This window comes from Dendrobates tinctorius, unplaced genomic scaffold, assembly GCF_039654945.1.
Source record: "Dendrobates tinctorius isolate UK_male_01 unplaced genomic scaffold, ASM3965494v1 ptg000202l, whole genome shotgun sequence".
Taxonomy (NCBI): Eukaryota; Metazoa; Chordata; class Amphibia; order Anura; family Dendrobatidae; genus Dendrobates; species Dendrobates tinctorius.
The window spans coordinates 2,529,713-2,549,654 of NW_027361869.1; the positions used below are offsets into that span (position 1 = coordinate 2,529,713).

Below are 19,942 nucleotides of genomic sequence, written 5' to 3' on the forward strand. Positions count from 1 at the left end.
ATTCTCAATTATTCCTTACCCATTCTTACAACAGTAATAACTTTTTTTAATGTTCCATCAACATACTCATTTTAGGGGTTGTTTTTTTTGCAGTTTTGAATGACCCCTGAAAACTTGCAAAAAAACACACACACAAAAAAAAATGAAATAAATTCCAAGTGTGGTGAATTCCATCATTGTTTTTAGGTTTTGTTTTTTTCACCAATTTTCTAAGTAAATATATATCTAAAGGTGCTATTGACCCAAAATTCTCACAAGATGTTAGAAACAAACCATCCAATACACACAGGCAAAAAAATCATACCATAGATGTCCATAAATTAAAGGGAATCTGTCACCCCATTTTTGGCCTATAGGATGCGGCCACCGCCATCAGGGGCTTATCTACAGCATTCTGTAATGCTGTAGATAAGCCCCCTGATGTAACCTGAAAGATAAGAAAAACGAGTTAAGGCCCCGTCACACATAGCGACTCACCAGTGATCCCGACAACGATATGAGCTTGTCAGGATCGCTGGTGTGTCGCTACATGATCGCTGGTGAGCTGCCAAACGGGCAGCTTCACCAGCGATCAGCACCAGCAACGACGAGCGCACGTGTCGCTGTGTACCTTAGTTACCAGCTCACTGATCGCTGGTCTCCCGCCTGCCACGCGCAGCGATGCGTGCTGGCCAGCGGTAGACCAACGATCGAAAAAATGTCCAGGGCTTTCCACAACGATCAGCGATACCCGGCAGGGGGGCGGTCGCTGAGAGGTGTCACACACAGCGATCTCACTGGTGAGATCGTTGTTGCGTCACAAAACTTGTGACTCAGCAGCGATCTCGCTAGCGAGATCGCTGTGTGTGACGGGGGCTTTAGATTATAATCACCTGGGGATCCTGTCTGATCCGATGGGTGTCGCGGTCCAGTCCGGCGCCTCCCATCTTCAAACGATCTGCCCTGTTGAGGGCAGAGTAAAGTACTACAGTGCGCAGGCGCTGGGAAAGGTCAGAGAGGTCCAATGCCTGCGCACTGCAGTACTCTGCTCTGCCCTCAAAAGGTCCGATAAAGTACGCCTGCGCAGGAGCCGCGGCAGAAGTAAGAAGGAGGACGTCATCTCTAGAAGATGGGAGGTGCCGGAGTGGACCGCGACACCCACCGCACCCGCCCCCGCCCTCTGGTGAGTATTATCTAACTTGGTTTTCTTCTCTTTCAGGTTACATCGGGGAATACTGTAGATAAGCCCCAGATGGCGGTGGCCGCAGCTTTTAGGCCGAAAATGGGGTGACAGATTCCCTTAAAGTTATGTGCAATAATGAGAAATGACAGGGGAAAAATATTAAACACATTAAGAAAGAGAGGTGTAAAAAGCCGTGGAAAGTTATGACACCATCTGAAATCTACCACTTAGTGAAAAAAAAAATATCAGCTGGTTCAACTGTGGCCTATAAAAAGGTGTCTCATTGCTAAGGTGCCACAGAAGAAACAATTCATGATGGGTAACACAATTGAGCTGTCTCAAGATCTTCACAACCTTATTGTATACTGATCACGTTGGTTACAGAACAGCTTCAGGTTCCACTGAGCACTGTTGTAGCAATAATCTTGAAGTGAAAAGCCGGCCACGACCAGGTGTTCCACACATGATTTCAGGCAAAGGAGTGAAAGGAATTATCAGAATAGTTGACCAAGAACCAAGGACCACCTGAGGACAGCAACAGAAAGACCTGGATCGGCAGGTGCAATTGTTTTAATGAAAACTCTTGAGTAAAGCTTTCAACCTCAATGGGCTGTATGCTCGATGAAAAATTCATTGCTGAACATGAAGCATGTTCAAATGTGTTGCTCAACAACATTTAGACAAGCCTGTGAAATAGTGGGAGAATATAGTCTGGTCAGATGAGACCAAAATTGAACTTTTTGTGTGCCATAATGCACGTTATGTTTGGAGGCCAAAAGGCGCTGCATATCACACCAAAAACACCATACCAACAGTAAAGAATGGAGGTGGGAGAATTATGCTGAATGGCTGTTTTTCAGCATACAGCACAGGCAAACTTCATATAAATAAAGCATTACTGGACAAATGTACAGAAACATTCTTGATAAAAATTTGCAACCATCTACCAGGATGATGAAGATGAAGCGAGGGTGGACATTTCAGCAAGACAATGATCCCAAACACACAACCAAGGAAACTCACAATTATTTTCAGATAATGAAAATAAAGCTGCGGGAATGGCCGAGCCGATCACCGGACATGAATCCAAGAGAAAATGTATGGACGGAACTAAAGCTCAGAGTTCATAGAAGGAGACTTTAGGATGTGAAGTGTTTGTGTGGAGGAGTGAGCCAAAATCACACATGAGCAATGCCTGCGACTAGTTTCTCCATACAGGAGGCGTCTTGAAGCTTTTTCACTAAGAAAGGCTTTTGTATAATGTATTAAACAAATTTCAGTAAGCGTGTGCAATACTTTTTTCCTGTGTCACTTCTCATTATTACACATAGCTTAATTTATGGACATCTATAGATGAATTCTTTGCCTGTGTGGATTGGATGGGTTGTTACCAACACCTGGAGAGAATTTCATGTCAATAGTGCCTTTAGAAATATATTTACTTAGAAAATTGGTGATGTGTTCAATACTTATTTCAGCTGCTGTATCCTACAATGGGAAGGGTTTAAAGACCAAGAAATAAAAATAAAGTGGGGGGGCAATCATGGCGGCGTACCCCCTCTGCTTTCTCAGTAGCTCAGCTTTGGGAAGTATCAAGAGTCAACCTGCCTACTTAACATTTTGCATATTTTTTCACCAGCCTGCAACAAGCCCTAGTGGGAACCCGTCAGCTTGGAGATACCGTGCAATCTACCAGCAGCGCAGTATATCAGAACAGACAGATACACAGATCAGTGGGACAAAATTACAACCCCATTCATCATTTACATTTTTTTTCTTTAAATCGCTTTTCTTTTTTTGTCTTGTATTATTTGTGGACTTTTTTTCTTGCACCAAATTCTTTAAACTTGGCACATGCGCAAAATAAAAATAAAAAATGCTCTTTATTTTTGCCTTTTACGCACCTTTTCTTAAAGCAAAAAGGCATATGTTTGGCTTAAATGTTGCAAAATATACTAAAAAAAAAAGCAGGCTTACATAAAATTACTATGGGGGAGGAGGAGGCTGGACTGGAATACATTTGTAAAAAAATGTAACTTTTTGAAAAATTCACAATTGATGAATCAGCAATATTCTGCATCTGGAAAACAGAAACTACGTCTGCAGTGCAAAACATAACACAAGCAGGAGAACACATTGACTTAAAAAAGGCTCAAATTAAAAGAAAAATTTTAATAAAAAACAGGTGAAAAAAACATAAACTAGATGAAGAAAATGCAATAATGCAATAATGAATGGGGCCCTTTATATGTATTGTATTTTACTCATTCTATGGTTAGGAGTCCAGGGGGCGGTGCTACTCAGTAATGATAGATGAATAGATAGATGGATAGATAGTCTTTGTATGGGACTATCGGCTAAGATAGCTGCTGACCAAGCCATGGCTCCTTTGTATGGGACTATCGGCCGAGATAGCTGCTGGCTGAGCCAGGGCTCATTTGAATAGGGCAGTCGGGTGAGATAGCTGTCGGCTAAGCCAGGCTCCTCTCTACAGGACAATCAGGTGAAATATCTGCTGGCTGAGCTAGGGCTCTCTTTATGGGACTAATAGGTGAGATAGCTGCCAGCTGAGCCAGGGCTCCTCTGTATAAGACAGTTGGGTGAGATAGCTGCCAGCTGAGCCAGGGCTCCTCTGTATAAGACAGTTGGGTGAGATAGCTTCCGGCTGAGCCAGGGCTCCTCTGTATAGGACAGTCAGGTGAGATAGCTTCCGCCTGAGCCAGGGCTCCTCTGTATAGGACAGTCGGGTGAGATAGCTGCCGGTTGAGCCAGAGCTCCTCTGTATAGGACAGTCGGGTGAGATAACTGCCGGCCGAGCCAGGGCTCCTCTGTATAGGACAGTCGGGTGAGCTAGCTGCTGGCTGAGCTAGGGCTCTCTTTATGGGACTATCCGGTGAGCCAGGGATTCTCTGAATAGGACAGTTGGGCAAGATAGCTACAGGCTGAGACAGGGCTTGTCGGTATTGGACATGCGGACGAGATAGCTGCTAGCCAATCCAGGGCTCCTCTATATGGGATAGACTGGCGAGATAGCTGTCAGCTGAGCTAGGGCTCCTCTGTATCAGATAGTCGGACTAGATAGCTGCTGGCTAAGCCAGGGCTCCTCTGTATGAAACTATTGGGCGAAATAGCTGCCAGTCAATCCAGGGCTCCTGTATATGGGTCAGTTGGGAAAGATAACTGCCGGATGAGACAGGGCTCCTCTGTATGGGACTATTGGGCGAGATAGCTGCCGGACGAGACAGGGCTCCACTGTATGGGACTATTGGGCGAGATAGCTGCCGGACGAGACATGGCTCCTCTGTATGGGATTATTGGGCGAGATAGCTGCCAGACGAGACAGGGCTCTAAAGTATGGGACTATTGGGTGAGATAGCTGCCGGACGAGACAGGGCTCCTCTGTATGGGACTATAGAGACAGATAGCCGCCAGATGAGACAGGACTCCTCTGTATGGGACTATTGGGCGAGATAGCTGCCGGACGAGACAGGGCTCCTCTGTACGGGACTACTGGGCGAAATAGCTGCCAGACGAGACAGGGCTCCTCTGTATGGGACTATAGAGACAGATAGCTGCCAGACGAGACAAGGCTCCTCTATATGGGACTATTGAGTGAGATAGCTGCCAGACGAGACAGGGCTCCTCTGTATGGGACTATTGAAAGAGATAGCTGCCAGACGAGACAGCGCTCCTCTGTTTGAAACAGTAGTGTGAGATAGCTTCCAGCTCAACTAGGGCTCTTCTGTTTTGGACAATAGGGTGAAATAGCTGCTGGCCGAGCCCTTTTTCATCAGACAACCATCTTGAGTGTATGGGGTCTTTACTCTCACAGACACACACGATTTAATATGATAGTACTCATTGATGGCTGGTGGTCAGTGTGTGTAATCATGAAGGGTTAACCAGACTCCCATCAGCGGTGACCAACATCTGGCAGTGATCAGGCCCTCTCTACTCCCAGCCCTAATCCCTTCAGTGGGGAAGGATCCTAAAACAGATCTTGGTGTTTTACAGCGACGTGTACATTAAAGGTTTCGGATTTCAGAAAAAAGTAACAGCATTTTTTTTTTTATCCTGGGTTTCTGGGAATGAGAGGGGTGGAGAAGAGGAAGCTGGGAAGTGGCCTTCAGAAAAAATTAGGTCAGACATGCGGTGGAGGAGACAGGATGCTCAGTAAGTTTCTGGGGCCTGTAACTACTAAACTAGTGGTGGGATTATACTGATGAATACAGTAGTGATGGGCCGGGGGGCCGAAAGAGGACAAACTTCTAAAATCACAGCAGTCAGTGATGTCGCCCAGCGCGTCCCGGGCGATTACTGTAAATGGTCAGCGAGGAAAACCATCTTATATTTCTTCCAGGTTTAATGCCGTTATCCATGATAATATGTGAATAGGGCGGAAAATAATCTGTTGTATTAGATGTAGATAATTGTCACATTATATGTGTAAATAATGTTTTAATATCTATCTATCTATCTATCTGACCTTACTTGGGCTTTCATTCATTTGGCTGCCTTAACCCAATGCAATGGATAAAGTAAGGTAATTTATCGGTGTCGCCCCCAGCACTCAGTGGCACATGTCTCCTTTGACCACCTAGCTACATTCTGATAAACGTTCATAGAAAAATGTCCTCCAACTTTCTTAAATCTCTAATTAACAAATATACATGAAAAATGAATAAACAAAGTCTAAAGATAGAAAAAATACGATACCAGATACCAAATACGTTAAAATAAAATATTTGGTATCAGAGGGTGTGCGATTGCCTGGAGTAATTAAGTACTATAATATTTATTCCATGAACGACAAAATGAAAAAAAATATATAAAAATGTCACAATCGCTGTTTGGCTTTGGTCACTTTGCTATCAAAATATGACATAACAAGAAACGAGAAATTTATATAAACATCAAATTGGTAAAAATAAAAACTACAACTTGCGCTGAAAAAAAAGCAACAAGCCCCCTGATACAATACTATTGACTGAAAAATATAAAGTTATCGCTCTTGGAACGTGAATTGGAAAAGTAAAAACTGAAGAGAGGTCCAGGGGACGCTGACTTTGGCTAAACCTGGATCGGACCTTGTTGGGCTGGTGTACTTACACTTTCTGACAGTGTCCAATCGGTGTTGACAATATTGGGACACACCCCTATGACAAGGGAAATGGTTACACACATTTATTCGTAAATTTAAAAAATGAATAACAGATGAACAACATTGAGTAATCAGTAAAGATTCTCCAGAATTGTTATTTAACCACTTAGCTCATATGGACATAGCAGTACATCTGAACAGTGCTCCACAAGTGGGGAGGGTGATCAGTAACTGAGCTCTCTTCACACGTCATCGATGCTGGCTGTGTTAAATAGTACTATGGGTTCATCATACTGTGTGTGTGGGTGTGGGGGAATGTACTGTGGGGATGTGGGGGCATCATACTGTGTGTGGGGGAATGTACTGAGGGGTATCATACTGTGTGGGGAAATGTACTGTGGGGACATCATACTGTGTGTGGGGGGAATGTACTGTGGGGGCATCATACTGTGTGTGGGGGAATGTACTGTGGGGACATCATACTGTTTGGGGAAATGTACTGTGGGGACATCATACTGTGTGTGGGGGGAATGTACTGTGGGGGCATCATACTGTGTGGGGGAATGTACTGTGGGGGCATCATACTGTGTGTGGGGGAATGTACTGTGGGGACATCATACTGTGTGTGGGAATGTACTGTAGGGACATCATACTGTGTGTGGGAATGTACTGTGGGGGCATCATACTGTGTGTGGGGAATGTACTGTGGGGCATCATACTGTGTGTGGGGGAATGTACTGTGGGGACATCATACTGTGTGTGTGGGAATGTACTGTGGGGTATCATACTGTGTGGGGGAATGTATTGCGGGGTATCATACTGTGTGTGGGGGGAATGTACTGTGGGGTATCATACTGTGTGGGGGAATGTACTGTGGGGTATCATACTGTGTGGGGGAATGTATTTCGGGGTATCATACTGTGTGTGGGGGGAATGTACTGTGGGGACATCATACTGTGTGTGAGGGAATGTTCTGTGAGGTATCATACTGTGTGGGGGAATGAACTGCGGGGTATCATACTGTGTGTGGGGGGAATGTACTGTGGGGACATCATACTGTGTGTGGGGGGAATGTACTGTGGGGACATCATACTGTGTGTGGGGGAATGTACTGTGGGGGCATCATACTGTGTGTGGGGGAATGTACTGTGGGGACATCATACTGTGTGTGGGGGAATGTACTGTGGGGTATCATACTGTGTGGGGGAATGTACTGTGGGGACATCATACTGCGTGTGGGGGGAATGTACTGTGGGGACATCATATTGTGTGGGGGAATGTACTGTGGGAACATCATACTGTGTGTGGGGGAATGTACTGTGGGGTATCATACTGTGTGGGGGAATGTATTGCGGGGTATCATACTGTGTGTGGGGGGAATGTACTGTGGGGACATCATACTGTGTGGGGGAATGTACTGTGGGGAATCATACTGTGTGTGGGGGAATGTACTGTGGGGACATCATACTGTGTGTGAGGGAATGTACTGTGGGGTATCATACTGTGTGGGGAAATGTACTTTGGGGACATCATACTGTGTGTGGGGGAATGTACTGTGGGGACATCATACTGTGTGTGAGGGAATGTACTGTGGGGGCATCATACTGTGTGTGGGGGAATGTACTGTGGGGGCATCATACTGTGTGGGGGAATGTACTGTGGGGACATCATACTGTGTGTGGGGGAATGTACTGTGGGGTATCATACTGCGTGGGGGGAATGTACTGTGGGGGCATCATACTGTGTGTGGGGGAATGTACTGTGAGGCATCATACTGTGTGTGGGGGAATGTACTGTGGGGGCATCATACTGTGTGTGGGGGAATGTACTGTGGGGACTTCAAACTGTGTGTGGGGGAATGTACTGTGGGGCTTCATACTGTGTGTGGGGGAATGTACTGTGGGGGCATCATACTGTGTATGGGGGAATGTACTGTGGGGACATCATACTGTGTGTGGGGGAATGTACTGTGGGGTATCATACTGTGTGTAGGGGCATCATACTCTGTGTGGGGGAATGTACTGTGGGGGCATCATACTGTGTGTGGGGGAATGTACTATGGGGCATCATACTGTGTGTGGGGGAATGTACTGTGGGGTATCATACTGTGTGTGGGGGAATGTACTGTGGGGACATCATACTGTGTGTGGGGAGAATGTACTGTGGGGACATCATACTGTGTGTGGGGGAATGTACTGTGGGGCATCATACTGTGTGTGGGGGAATGTACTGTGGGGTATCATACTGTGTGTGGGGGAATGTACTGTGGGGACATCATACTGTGTGTGGGGGGAATGTACTGTGGGGACATCATACTGTGTGTGGGGGAATGTACTGTGGGGCATCATACTGTGTGTGAGGGAATGTACTGTGGGGTATCATACTGTGTGGGGAAATGTACTTTGGGGACATCATACTGTGTGTGGGGGAATGTACTGTGGGGACATCATACTGTGTGTGAGGGAATGTACTGTGGGGGCATCATACTGTGTGTGAGGGAATGTACTGTGGGGGCATCATACTGTGTGGGGGAATGTACTGTGGGGACATCATACTGTGTGTGGGGGAATGTACTGTGGGTTATCATACTGCTTGGGGGGAATGTACTGTGGGGGCATCATACTGTGTGGGGGAATGTACTGTGAGGCATCATACTGTGTGTGGCGGAATGTACTGTGGGGGCATCATACTGTGTGTGGGGAAATGTACTGTGGGGACTTCAAACTGTGTGTGGGGGAATGTACTGTGGGGCTTCATACTGTGTGTGGGGGAATGTACTGTGGGGGCATCATACTGTGTATGGGGGAATGTACTGTGGGGACATCATACTGTGTGTGGGGGAATGTACTGTGGGGTATCATACTGTGTGTGGTGGCATCATACTGTGTGTGGGGGAATGTACTGTGGGGGCATCATACTGTGTGTGGGGGAATGTACTGTGGGGTATCATACTGTGTGTGGGGGAATGTACTGTGGGGCATCATACTGTGTGTGGGGAATGTACTTATGGGGTATCATACTGTGTGGGGGAATGTACTGTGGGGACATCATACTGTGTGTGGGGGGAATGTACTGTGGGGACATCATACTGTGTGGGGGGGAATGTACTGTGGGGACATCATACTGTGTGGGGAAAATGTACTGTGGGGACATCATACTGTGTGTGGGGGGAATGTACTGTGGGGACATCATACTGTGTGTGGGGGGGAATGTACTGTGGGGACATCATACTGTGTGGGAGGAATGTACTGTGGGGACATCATACTGTGTGTGGGGGGAATGTACTGTGGGGACATCATACTGTGTGTGGGGGAATGTACTGTGGGGCATCATACTGTGTGTGGGGGAATGTACTGTGGGGGCATCATACTGTGTGTGGGAGAATGTACTGTGGGGGCATCATACTGTGTGTGTGGGAATGTACTGTGGGACATCATAATGTGTGTGGGGGAATGTACTGTGGGGGCATCATACTGTGTATGGGGGAATGTACTGTGGGGGCATCATACTGTGTGTGGGGGAATGTACGGTGGGGCATCATACTGGGTGTGGGGAAAGTACTGTGGGGCCATCATACTGTTTGTGGGGGCATCATACTGTGTGTGTGGGAATGTACTGTGGGGACATCATACTGTGTGTGGGGGAATGTACTGTGTGGCTTCATACTGTGTGTGGGGGAATGTGCTGTGGGGGCATCATACTGTGTATGGGGGAATGTACTGTGGGGACATCATACTGTGTGTGGGGAAATGTACTGTGGGGCATCATACTGGGTGTGGGGGGAATGTACTGTGGGGCCATCATAATGTTTGTGGGGGTATCATACTGTGTGTGTGGGAATGTACTGTGGGGACATCATACTGTGTGTGGGGGAATGTACTGTGTGGCATCATACTGTGTGTGGGGGAATGTGCTGTGGGGGCATCATACTGTGTATGGGGGAATGTACTGTGTGGCATCATACTGTGTGTGGGGGAATCTACTGTGTGACATCATACTGTGTGCGGGGGAATCTACTGTGGGGCATCATACTGTGTGTGGGGGAATGTACTGTGGGGCATCATACTGCGTGTGGGGGAATGTACTGTGGGGGCATCATACTGTGTGTGGGGGAATGTACTGTGTGTGGGGGCATCATACTGTGTGTGTGGGAATGTACTGGGGGGCATAATACTGTGTGTGTGAGAATGTACTGTGTGTGGGGGCATCATACTGTGTGTGGTGGAATGTACTGGGGGGCATAATACTGTGTGTGGGGGAATGTACTGTGTGTGGGGGCATCATACTGTGTGTGGTGGAATGTACTGGGGGGCATAATACTGTGTGTGTGGGAATGTACTGTGGGGCATCATACTGGGTGTGGGGGGGAATGTACTGTGGGGCCATCATACTGTGTGTGGGGGCATCATACTGTGTGTGTGGGAATGTACTGTGGGGACATCATACTGTGTATGGGGGAATGTACTGTGGGGCATAATACTGTGTGTGTGGGAATGTACTGTGGGGCATCATACTGGGTGTGGGGGGGAATGTACTGTGGGGCCATCATACTGTGTGTGGGGGCATCATACTGTGTGTGTGGGAATGTACTGTGGGGACATCATACTGTGTGTGGGGGAATGTACTGTGGGGCATCATACTGTGTGTGGGGGAATGTACTGTAGGGCATCATACTGTGTGTGGGGGAATGTACTGTGGGGCACCATACTGTGTGTGGGGGAATGTACTGTGGGGCATCATACTGTGTGTGGGGGAATGTACTGTGGGGCATCATACTGTGTGTGGGGGAATGTACTGTGGGGCATCATACTGTGTGTGGGGGAATGTACTGTGGGGCATCATACTGTGTGTGGGGGAATGTACTGTGGGGCATCATACTGTGTGTGGGGGAATGTACTGTGGGGCATCATACTGTGTGTGGGGGAATGTACTGTGGGGCACCATGCTGTGTGTTGGGATCATACTGTGTGCTGTCTATGTCTTATGGCATCAGCTGAAGCTGAGTTCTGATCACTGCGGTTAACCATAAAGATTTCGGACTTTTCATTCCTCACAGCCAATAAACTTTTCTGATATTTTTCTACATCTTTACAAGTTGAAAATCATATTTTATTATTTGCTTTTATCATAATGACACAACATTTTTTGTGCTATTTATGACTTTTCATTAGTTTTGGAATGTAAACTTTTTTTCCACTTCTTAACGATTACTAAATATCCTGTGCAGTCACTACTGAGTCATCAGAATATCGGCGACTTATAAAAAACACCCTTCATTTTACGCTCATTTGTCTTTGTGTCTAAAAGGAGAGAAAATGTGACCTATGTTGTAACCACTTCCCCGAGATGTCTGAATCCAGGAGCATCTGCATTTGGTTAGTATCAAGATACAAATTTGTTAGTGCATATTTTGTGTATTTTGTCACTTTTTGCTCTGTGTCACCAGCTTGGAACTTCCACACAAATCGTAAAGCGAGCCTGGCAGCTTGGAAATGATGTGCGATCTATGGGCAGCGGGATAGAGAGCGCAAAGAGCTGAGCAGATTCATATATAGGTTCCTGGGAAAAGATTTAGAACGAATGTTTTTTTTTTTTTCCTTGAAATGACAGCATTTACTATTCGTAGGAGTCCGATAGGCAGTTCTACTCTATTAGGACCGCCCACTGGACTCTTAAATACAGAAAGAGTCAAGAATTCAATGAATGAATTACAAGTTATACTAAATTTTATTTCCACAAACCAAGATATAAATCCGCTCAGCTCCTTCTGCGCTATAATATTCTGCGGGAAGATCAGACATCATGTTCAATATGGCAGGTTTCCATTAAAAAATATAGGGGACTGAAAGTTCATATGGACTGTAAGAAATATATGGGCAGAAATATGTATTTTTGTTTAAAGCAGGGTTTTTTGTTAAATGCATTTTTTTCATTTTTACAATGTGTTTTTCATATCACAATCTGCATTGAAAAAATAGAAATCTTGCAATTTTCACACTGGCGCTATTATAGACTTATATTTCCGTTGTTTAGAAGACATTATAGACTTTTAAAAGTCTCATTATTATCACAGACAGGATTACAATATCAGGGAACACCTCTATATACAGTAGATAACACAGGATCTATCATTCACAGTAGGTGATGTCACAGCTCACCTCCTCTTCCTGTATAATGACTGATATCACTTCTATATACAGTAGATAACAGAGGATTCACTATTCACAATAGGTAATGTCACAGCTCACCTCCTCCCGCACAATGACTGATAACACCTCTATATACAGTAGATAACACAGGACCCACCAGTCACAATAGGTGATGTCACAGCTCACCTTCTCCTGTACAATGACTGATAACACCTCAATATACAGAAGATAACAGAGGATCCAGCATTCACAATAGGTGATGTCACAGCTCACCTCCTCCTCCTGTACAATGATGGATAACATCTCTATATACAGAAGATAACAGAGGATCCAGCATTCACAATAGGTGATGTCACAGCTCACCTCCTCCAGAATAATGACTGTCAACACCTCTATATACAGTGGATAATGCAAGATCCACCATTCACAGTAGATGATGTCACAGCTCACCTTCTCATCCTGTATAATGACCTTTACACACGCTTATTAGATGCTGCAATACAAAAGATAGTGTCAGGCACAGTGTATTGCTGCTAATGTACATGTGCATTTCCTGAAAGAACAGTAAGTATGAATCTAGAATACTCCAGGGGCCAGTATGAAAATTGCAAGAATTCTATATTTTTTTCCAATACAGATCATGATATGAGAAATAAAAATAAATACCACATTTAAAAAAGAATAAATTTTACATAAACTGTAATTACATTTCTGATGGCACATTTTCTTTACGCACCTTATTCAGGTTCTGTAAAGTGTCAAATAGTAGTGAACAAATTATAAATGCCAGACCCCAATACGTCTTCAAAGCTGTTGCTTGAAGCTACGAGGTCCGAATGCAAAACTGGTACGAACGTATCATTTGCCATATATACCTCGATATGCATTAAGTGTCCCTTTAAAGGCAGATGTTTTGGATTTATGATGCTATGCACTATACTATATTGTAAGATTAGTTTTTACATTTTTTTTAAATAAAACAACAACAAAAAACTTCTCAAAGGAGAAGCAGTAATAAAATACCGTAAGTTAAAAAATTCTTCACTTTTGACCTGGTGACAGGTTCTCTTTGAGAGTGGAATGGACTGCGATATCCACCACATGTGAACATGCCCTAAGTTTGGATTTAGTTGTATAATTTAGATTGATGGATCATTGACACTTTTTTTTTAGATCTTTGATATGTTGAATCATTATACCTCACGTTCAGAGAATAGATACCATTGCCTCCTCAAGATCCCCATCATCATATTCCCTTATTCTCCACTAGATTGAATGAAACCCTTTCCTTCTACCCAAGATTATCAATATTTAAGGACTTTGTAGAGAGGTAAAGAGAGATATGGCTTCTTCAAAATCAGCAGTGGTTGTGTTGCTTGGAATTTTCTTGGTTGTCAAAAGTCAAAACCTTATTAAAAATCCCAAGGAGGTGAATTTGGAAGGACGTCTCTTCATCAGTGAAGTCAACCCAGATAACCCCGGGCATGATACTGCTGAATTTATTGAACTCCGTCACACAAGCGAACAAAATGTCTCTCTCGATGGTTATACACTGGTTCTCTATAATGGAAAAACGGACACAGCCTATAAAGTCCTCGACTTAACTGGAAACTTTACTGATAAAAAAGGATTTTTCCTAATTGGATCTGCAAGTGTTAAACCAGTTCCCACCATTATCCTGCCACCCAATACCATTCAGAACGGACCGGATGCCATAGCTCTTTATTTTGGAAAGGGACCTTACGTCAATGCGATGGGTGTAATCCGTGACGGGCTGGTGGATGCCCTGGTACACAAGACGAAGAGCACGGACCAAGCTGATGGGCTTCTCAATGTCCTCACACCAGGAATGGAGGCCTTCTTGGAGGATGTCAATTTTCAGATCTCAGATGAGTCCATTGGGAGGTGTTTGGACATTAATGGCCAATTGACCTTCCAGCTGACACATCCATCACCAGGCAGCGAGAATTACTGCAGTGGGTGTTTAGTCGTGCTGAATGAAGTCTCATCTCCTTACGCTGAGGAGATATATGTAGAAATCCATGGGCCGCCATCCACCCTCCTCTACGGTCTGACCTTGGCATTTATTAGAGCGATGGATCAACTGGTGTATTACGCTACAGAAATTAGAGGTCAGACTGACACCAATGGATTGTTTTTGCTCGTAAGTGAAAATCATGATAATCGAGGTATGCAAAATTTACAGTTACGTTTTTATTTTTCATTTGACTAGATATGATGAATATTATCTGGGATGGTAATTTCCTTTTGGAGACATCTGGGGTGGTAACTTCTTTTTGGAGATTCCGTAAATATTTTGGTGTGATTATCATTTGCCTGCCTGTAGTCTAAAAATGTGTATGACTCTGTACAAAGGTGTCCAACAACAAAGGATGGATGCAATAGATAGTGGACTTCTGTTACAACCAATGGGATCAAAGAAAACTCTGATCTCGGTCATTTAATCCAGTAGATGGTGTCGTAACCTAAAGATCATGAGCCCCAATGCAAAATTTACAAGGCATCCTGAGTCCAGGCATCTTTTACAGTTATATGTGCTCAAGCTGCTCCCTTGGTCCCGGTCCCAGGTGTGACTGCACCACGTGCACCCGCGGTAGGTACGCCGTACCTCCCAATTCTGAAGGACAGGAAAGAGGAACACATATTGCAGTAAACTTTTTTATAGTTTAGTCATCACCTATCCCCACCCATATTATTTGTGCTTCCACAGAGAAATAGTGAAGCCTTTAGTGTTCCCACACACTTTGATACCCCTTTTGTATCCCAAATGCACTAGGATGCTGCACAATGCCCTCACACACAATGTGACACCCCAGTACCCCTCCCATACAATGATTCCCAAAAAGTGCCAGTATATGACCTGCAAAGCCCACCCCTCAATTTCATGCCCCCAAAGCCCTCCCATAATATGGTGTTTCTACAGCTTCCCACAATATGTTGCCCCCCACAATATGTTGCCCCCACAGTCCCTCCACAATATTTTGCCCCACAGTCCCCCACAATATGTTGCCCCCACAGCCCACTACCCCACAATATGTTGCCCCCCACAATATGTTGCCCTCACAGTCCCTCCACAATATGATGCCCTCACAGCCCACTATCTCCACAATGTGTTGCCCCCACAGTCATACTTCCACACACAGTAGTATGCCCCCACATTACCCACTTCCCTCCCAGTATCGTGCTACCAATACACTTTATTGACAAACGAATGGTGGATCGGGGTGCTGGCGGCTCCCTGCTCCACCAACATAGTCAACTGTATAGGCATTCAAAGGAAGGCAAGTACAGCTTAAACCAGGACATAACTGCGATCTTCCAGGATTGTCCGCCTGGTTCTGGGATGGTTGGGAGACATGGTTATGCCTCTGTCAGCACAGTAGAAGCAACCACATCATCTATTCATAGGAAGTCATAGGAACAGGGCTCCCTTTGTTAGCCCACCGGCATCACTACAATGACACTCCAGATGTCTGCCATGTACAGAAGCCTATTAGGCCGTGCAGAGGTACGCAAGTAGTATAGTGTACTATGTAAGCAATTAAAGGACTGTATGTTCAAATCCCCTCACGGGACTAAAAAATGTTATTAAAAAATGTTTTGAAATATAAAAAAAAATCCCAAATGAAAACCTCAAAAAATCAGTAAATGCTATAACTCTTCTTATCTCTTCCCTTCCAGTAAAGGCTAAAAAAAAAAGATAACCTAAAAATTACAGCTCATCCCCATAATAAAACAATCCCTAAAACTATGAGAAAAGTAGAAATATTAAGGCTTCTCTAACGTTATAATGAAAAAGTAAGAAAAACTACTATTACTATTGAAATTGGTTGTTCCTTTTAGTGCAATGTTGGCTGCCGGCTCAGTTCATTTTAAAAATCACAAGTCCTGCCTTACCTACCCTCCCCGGGTCCAGTGCTGAATCTCTACAGCTGCCCCACAGGTCTTCGTTGTTTGGCTGCAGCGGTGACGTCATGTCGACGGTGCTGCAGCCAATCTCTTAGCTAAGCATCTCTGCTGGTCTACGCCGGTAAAGCCGCTGAGCTCAGTGATTGGCTGGAGTGATGTTGATGTGACATTACCGCTGCAGCCAAACAGAGACAGTAACAGCACCGCAGCCGGGGACAGCCATAGGCTGTTGCTTTTATGGCTGCTCAGAAAATCGGAGAGCAAATTCGTAAATGAGACATGGATGTGGTAGTACCGGCATTTTCCACATCTATGGACATACAGTCATGGCCAAAAGTATTGACACCCCTGCAATTCTGTCAGATAATATTCAGTTTCTTCCTGAAAATGATTGCAAACACAAATTCTTTGGTATTATTATCTTCATTTAATTTGTCTTAAATGAAAAAAACACAAAATAGAATGAAGCAAAAAGCAAAACATTGATCATTTCACACAAAACTCCAAAAATGGGCCGGACAAAAGTATTGGCACCCTCAGCCTAATACTTGATTGCACAACCTTTAGCCAAAATAACTGCGACCAACCCCTTCCGGTAACCATCAATGAGTTTCTTACACTGCTCTGCTGGAATTTTAGACCATTCTTCTTTGGCAAACTACTCCAGGTCCCTGATATTTGAAGGGTGCCTTCTCCAAACTGCCATTTTTAGATCTCTCCACAGGTGTTCTATGGGATTCAGATCTGGACTCATTGCTGACCACTTTAGAAGTCTCCAGTGCTTCCTCTCAAACCATTTTCTAGTGCTTTTTGAAGTGTGTTTTGGGTTATTGTCCTGCTGGAAGACCCATGACCTCTGAGGTAGACCCAGCTTTCTCACACTGGGCTCTAAATTATGCTGCAAAATTTGTTGGTAGTCTTCTGACTTCATAATGCCATGCACACGGTCAAGCAGTCCAGTGCCAGAGGCAGCAAAGCAACCCCAAAACATCAGGGAACCTCCGCCATGTTTGACTGTAGGGACCGTGTACTTTTCTTTGAATGCCTCTTTTTTCTCCTGTAAACTCTATGTTGATGCTTTTGCCCTAAAAGCTCTACTTTTGTCTCATCTGACCAGAGAACATTCTTCCAAAATGTTTTAGGCTTTTTCAGGTAAGTTTTGGCAAACTCCAGCCTGGCTTTTTTATGTCACGGGGTAAGAAGTGGAGTCTTCCTGGGTCTCCTACCATATAGTCCCTTTTCATTCAGATGCCGACGGATAGTACGGGTTGACACCGTTGTACCCTCGGACTGCAGGGCAGCTTGAACTTGTTTGGATGTTAGTGGAGGTTCTTCATCCAACATCCGCACAATCTTGCGTTGAAATCTCTTGTCAATTTTTCTTTTCCGTCCACATCTAGGGAGGTTAGCCACAGTGCCATGGGCTTTAAACTTCTTGATGACACTGCGCACGGTAGACACAGGAACATTCAGGTCTTTGGAGATGGACTTGTAGCCTTGAGATTGCTCATGCTTCCTCACAATTTGGTTTCTCAAGTCCTCAGACAGTTCTTTGGTCTTCTTTCTTTTCTCCATGCTCAATGTGGTACACACAAGGACACAGGACAGAGGTTGAGTCAACTTTAATCCATGTTAACTGGCTGCAAGTGTGATTTAGTTATTGCCAACACCTGTTAGGTGCCACAGGTAAGTTACAGGTGCTGTTAATTACACAAATTAGAGAAGCATCACATGATTTTTCGAACAGTGCCAATACTTTTGTCCACCCTCTTTTTTAAGTTTGGTGTGGAATTATATCCAATTTGGCTTTAGGACAATTCTTTTTGTGTTTTTTCATTTAAGACAAATTAAATGAAGATAATAATACCAAAGAATTTGTGTTTGCAATCATTTTCAGGAAGAAACTGAGTATTATTTGACAGAATTGCAGGGGTGTCAATACTTTTGGCCATGACTGTATGTTATACAGTTGGGTGTCATTGTGTTCCGTTTTGTGAAGTATGTACCATTTATTTCCCTGACATCCAGCTCAGCAGGAACTGCCTAACAACGTTCGAGTGCTCATCAAGGGTGGCGGAGCGGTAGCGTTGTACATGGGGAAGAGCAGTGACATTTTGCAGAACAAACGATACCCTATGAGTGGTTTGATCAATGCCTTGGTGTACGGTGACTACGAGGACATGGCGGCTCATCCCCTTCAGGATCTAACCATAGGCAATAATATAATTTACTGGCAAACGTGGTAAGTGGGAAAAAACTGTTCCATACTAATAAACATTACAGTATTTTTTTAGTATTTTATTCACTTTAAAGTGAACTTGTAATTTGCCATAAATATGTCATTTTTTTTAACCCAGTGTAAATGCCGCTGCTCTCCTGAATCCGGCGTTGTTTTTCTTTTTTCCCAGCGCCTCTCCGTTCCTGAGATATGGCCTCCACTGCCCTTTATAGAAAGTTAGTCTTTTTAGCCAATGGGTCATTGTCCTCAAGAACACGCCCACAGAGAAGAGTTGAAGACCACGCCCACTTGGTAAAAATTACTAGATTTATAAGTAGGGAAGAGGGGGCCATATCTCAGGAGCAGAGAGGCGCAGAAATAAAAGAAAAACATTGTTGATTCAGGAGAACAGTGGCATTTACACCATGTTAAAACAAATAGGAAAGAATGAATGAAATGACGTTGGAAAAATAGAAATAAACAAAAAATGTAAAAAAATGAAATGTTAATATATATGTATCACAAAATGGTACCTGATAAAAAAAGCAAGGCCCCATCTAGCCACATTGGAGTAATGTGTGATAATGGTCAGATCGCGAGTAAGTAAAGTAAAAAATATAGGTCCTGGGGCGCCAAAGTGTCTGGATCCTGAAAGGGTTAAAGAGACTCTTTTACTAGTTTTTTTTTTTTAATTACCTCCTCCAATTGCTGCCGCTCCACTGATTCTAGAACAGTTTTTCTTTTTCTTCTGTGCCCCTCGTTCCAAAGTTACGCCTCCAGGAAGTAAAGATGCAAATTTTCAATAAACTGGGCGTATACCACAGAACTTCTCTGTGGGTGTGGCCATGTTTTGATTGGCTAGTATCCATGGAGAAAAGCAAACGCTCACAGAGAATTCCTGTGCTATACGCCCGGTTTGTCGAAGCGAAAATTTGCATATTTTTTTCTCGATAACATAACTTTGTAATGGAGGGGCACAGAAGAAAAAGAAAAACTGTTCCAGAATCAGTGGAACAGCAGCAAGTGGAATAGGTAATTAGAAAATCTAGTGAAATAGCATCTTTAACCCCTCCAGAACCAGTGGAGCGGTGGCAATTAGAGGGGGGGTTCAGTTTAAATGCAATAAGCAGTATGTACTGATAATCCTGGGTAATGCAGTGTTTTCTTTTCAACTTTAGGGATGTAAACATTTCGGCCAATCTATGCACCGTGGGTGAAGACCCCATTTTTATTCTCGGAGGGAGCACTCCAGGGCAGCCGAATAACTGCCCCCAAGATTCGAACGATCACAGTTTGAGGCTCTGCTTTGAGATAACTACAGGTAAAATTTTTTTTCGTATTTCCAACGTTGTTCGTTGTCCCTTTTTGTGATTGGGTAAACA

At 44.3% G+C, this 19,942-nt stretch overlaps 1 protein-coding gene across 2 annotated transcripts in view; it reads left to right on the forward strand.

The window, feature by feature from the left end:
- The first annotated feature begins 5,286 nt into the window (after positions 1-5,286).
- LOC141057078 (uncharacterized) overlaps positions 5,287-19,942 on the forward strand; it is a 30,401-nt gene continuing 15,745 nt past the window's right edge. The window contains exons 1-5 of one of the 2 annotated variants that reach the window (XM_073553600.1): positions 5,287-5,335; positions 11,571-11,638; positions 13,683-14,601; positions 18,371-18,584; positions 19,739-19,881. In XM_073553600.1, the coding sequence (XP_073409701.1) occupies positions 13,755-14,601; positions 18,371-18,584; positions 19,739-19,881 (1,204 nt within the window). In that variant the 5' untranslated portion in view covers positions 5,287-5,335; positions 11,571-11,638; positions 13,683-13,754. Of the gene's footprint in view, positions 5,336-11,570; positions 11,639-13,585; positions 14,602-18,370; positions 18,585-19,738; positions 19,882-19,942 lie in introns of both variants that reach the window. The other variant, XM_073553601.1, reaches the window with a different exon arrangement.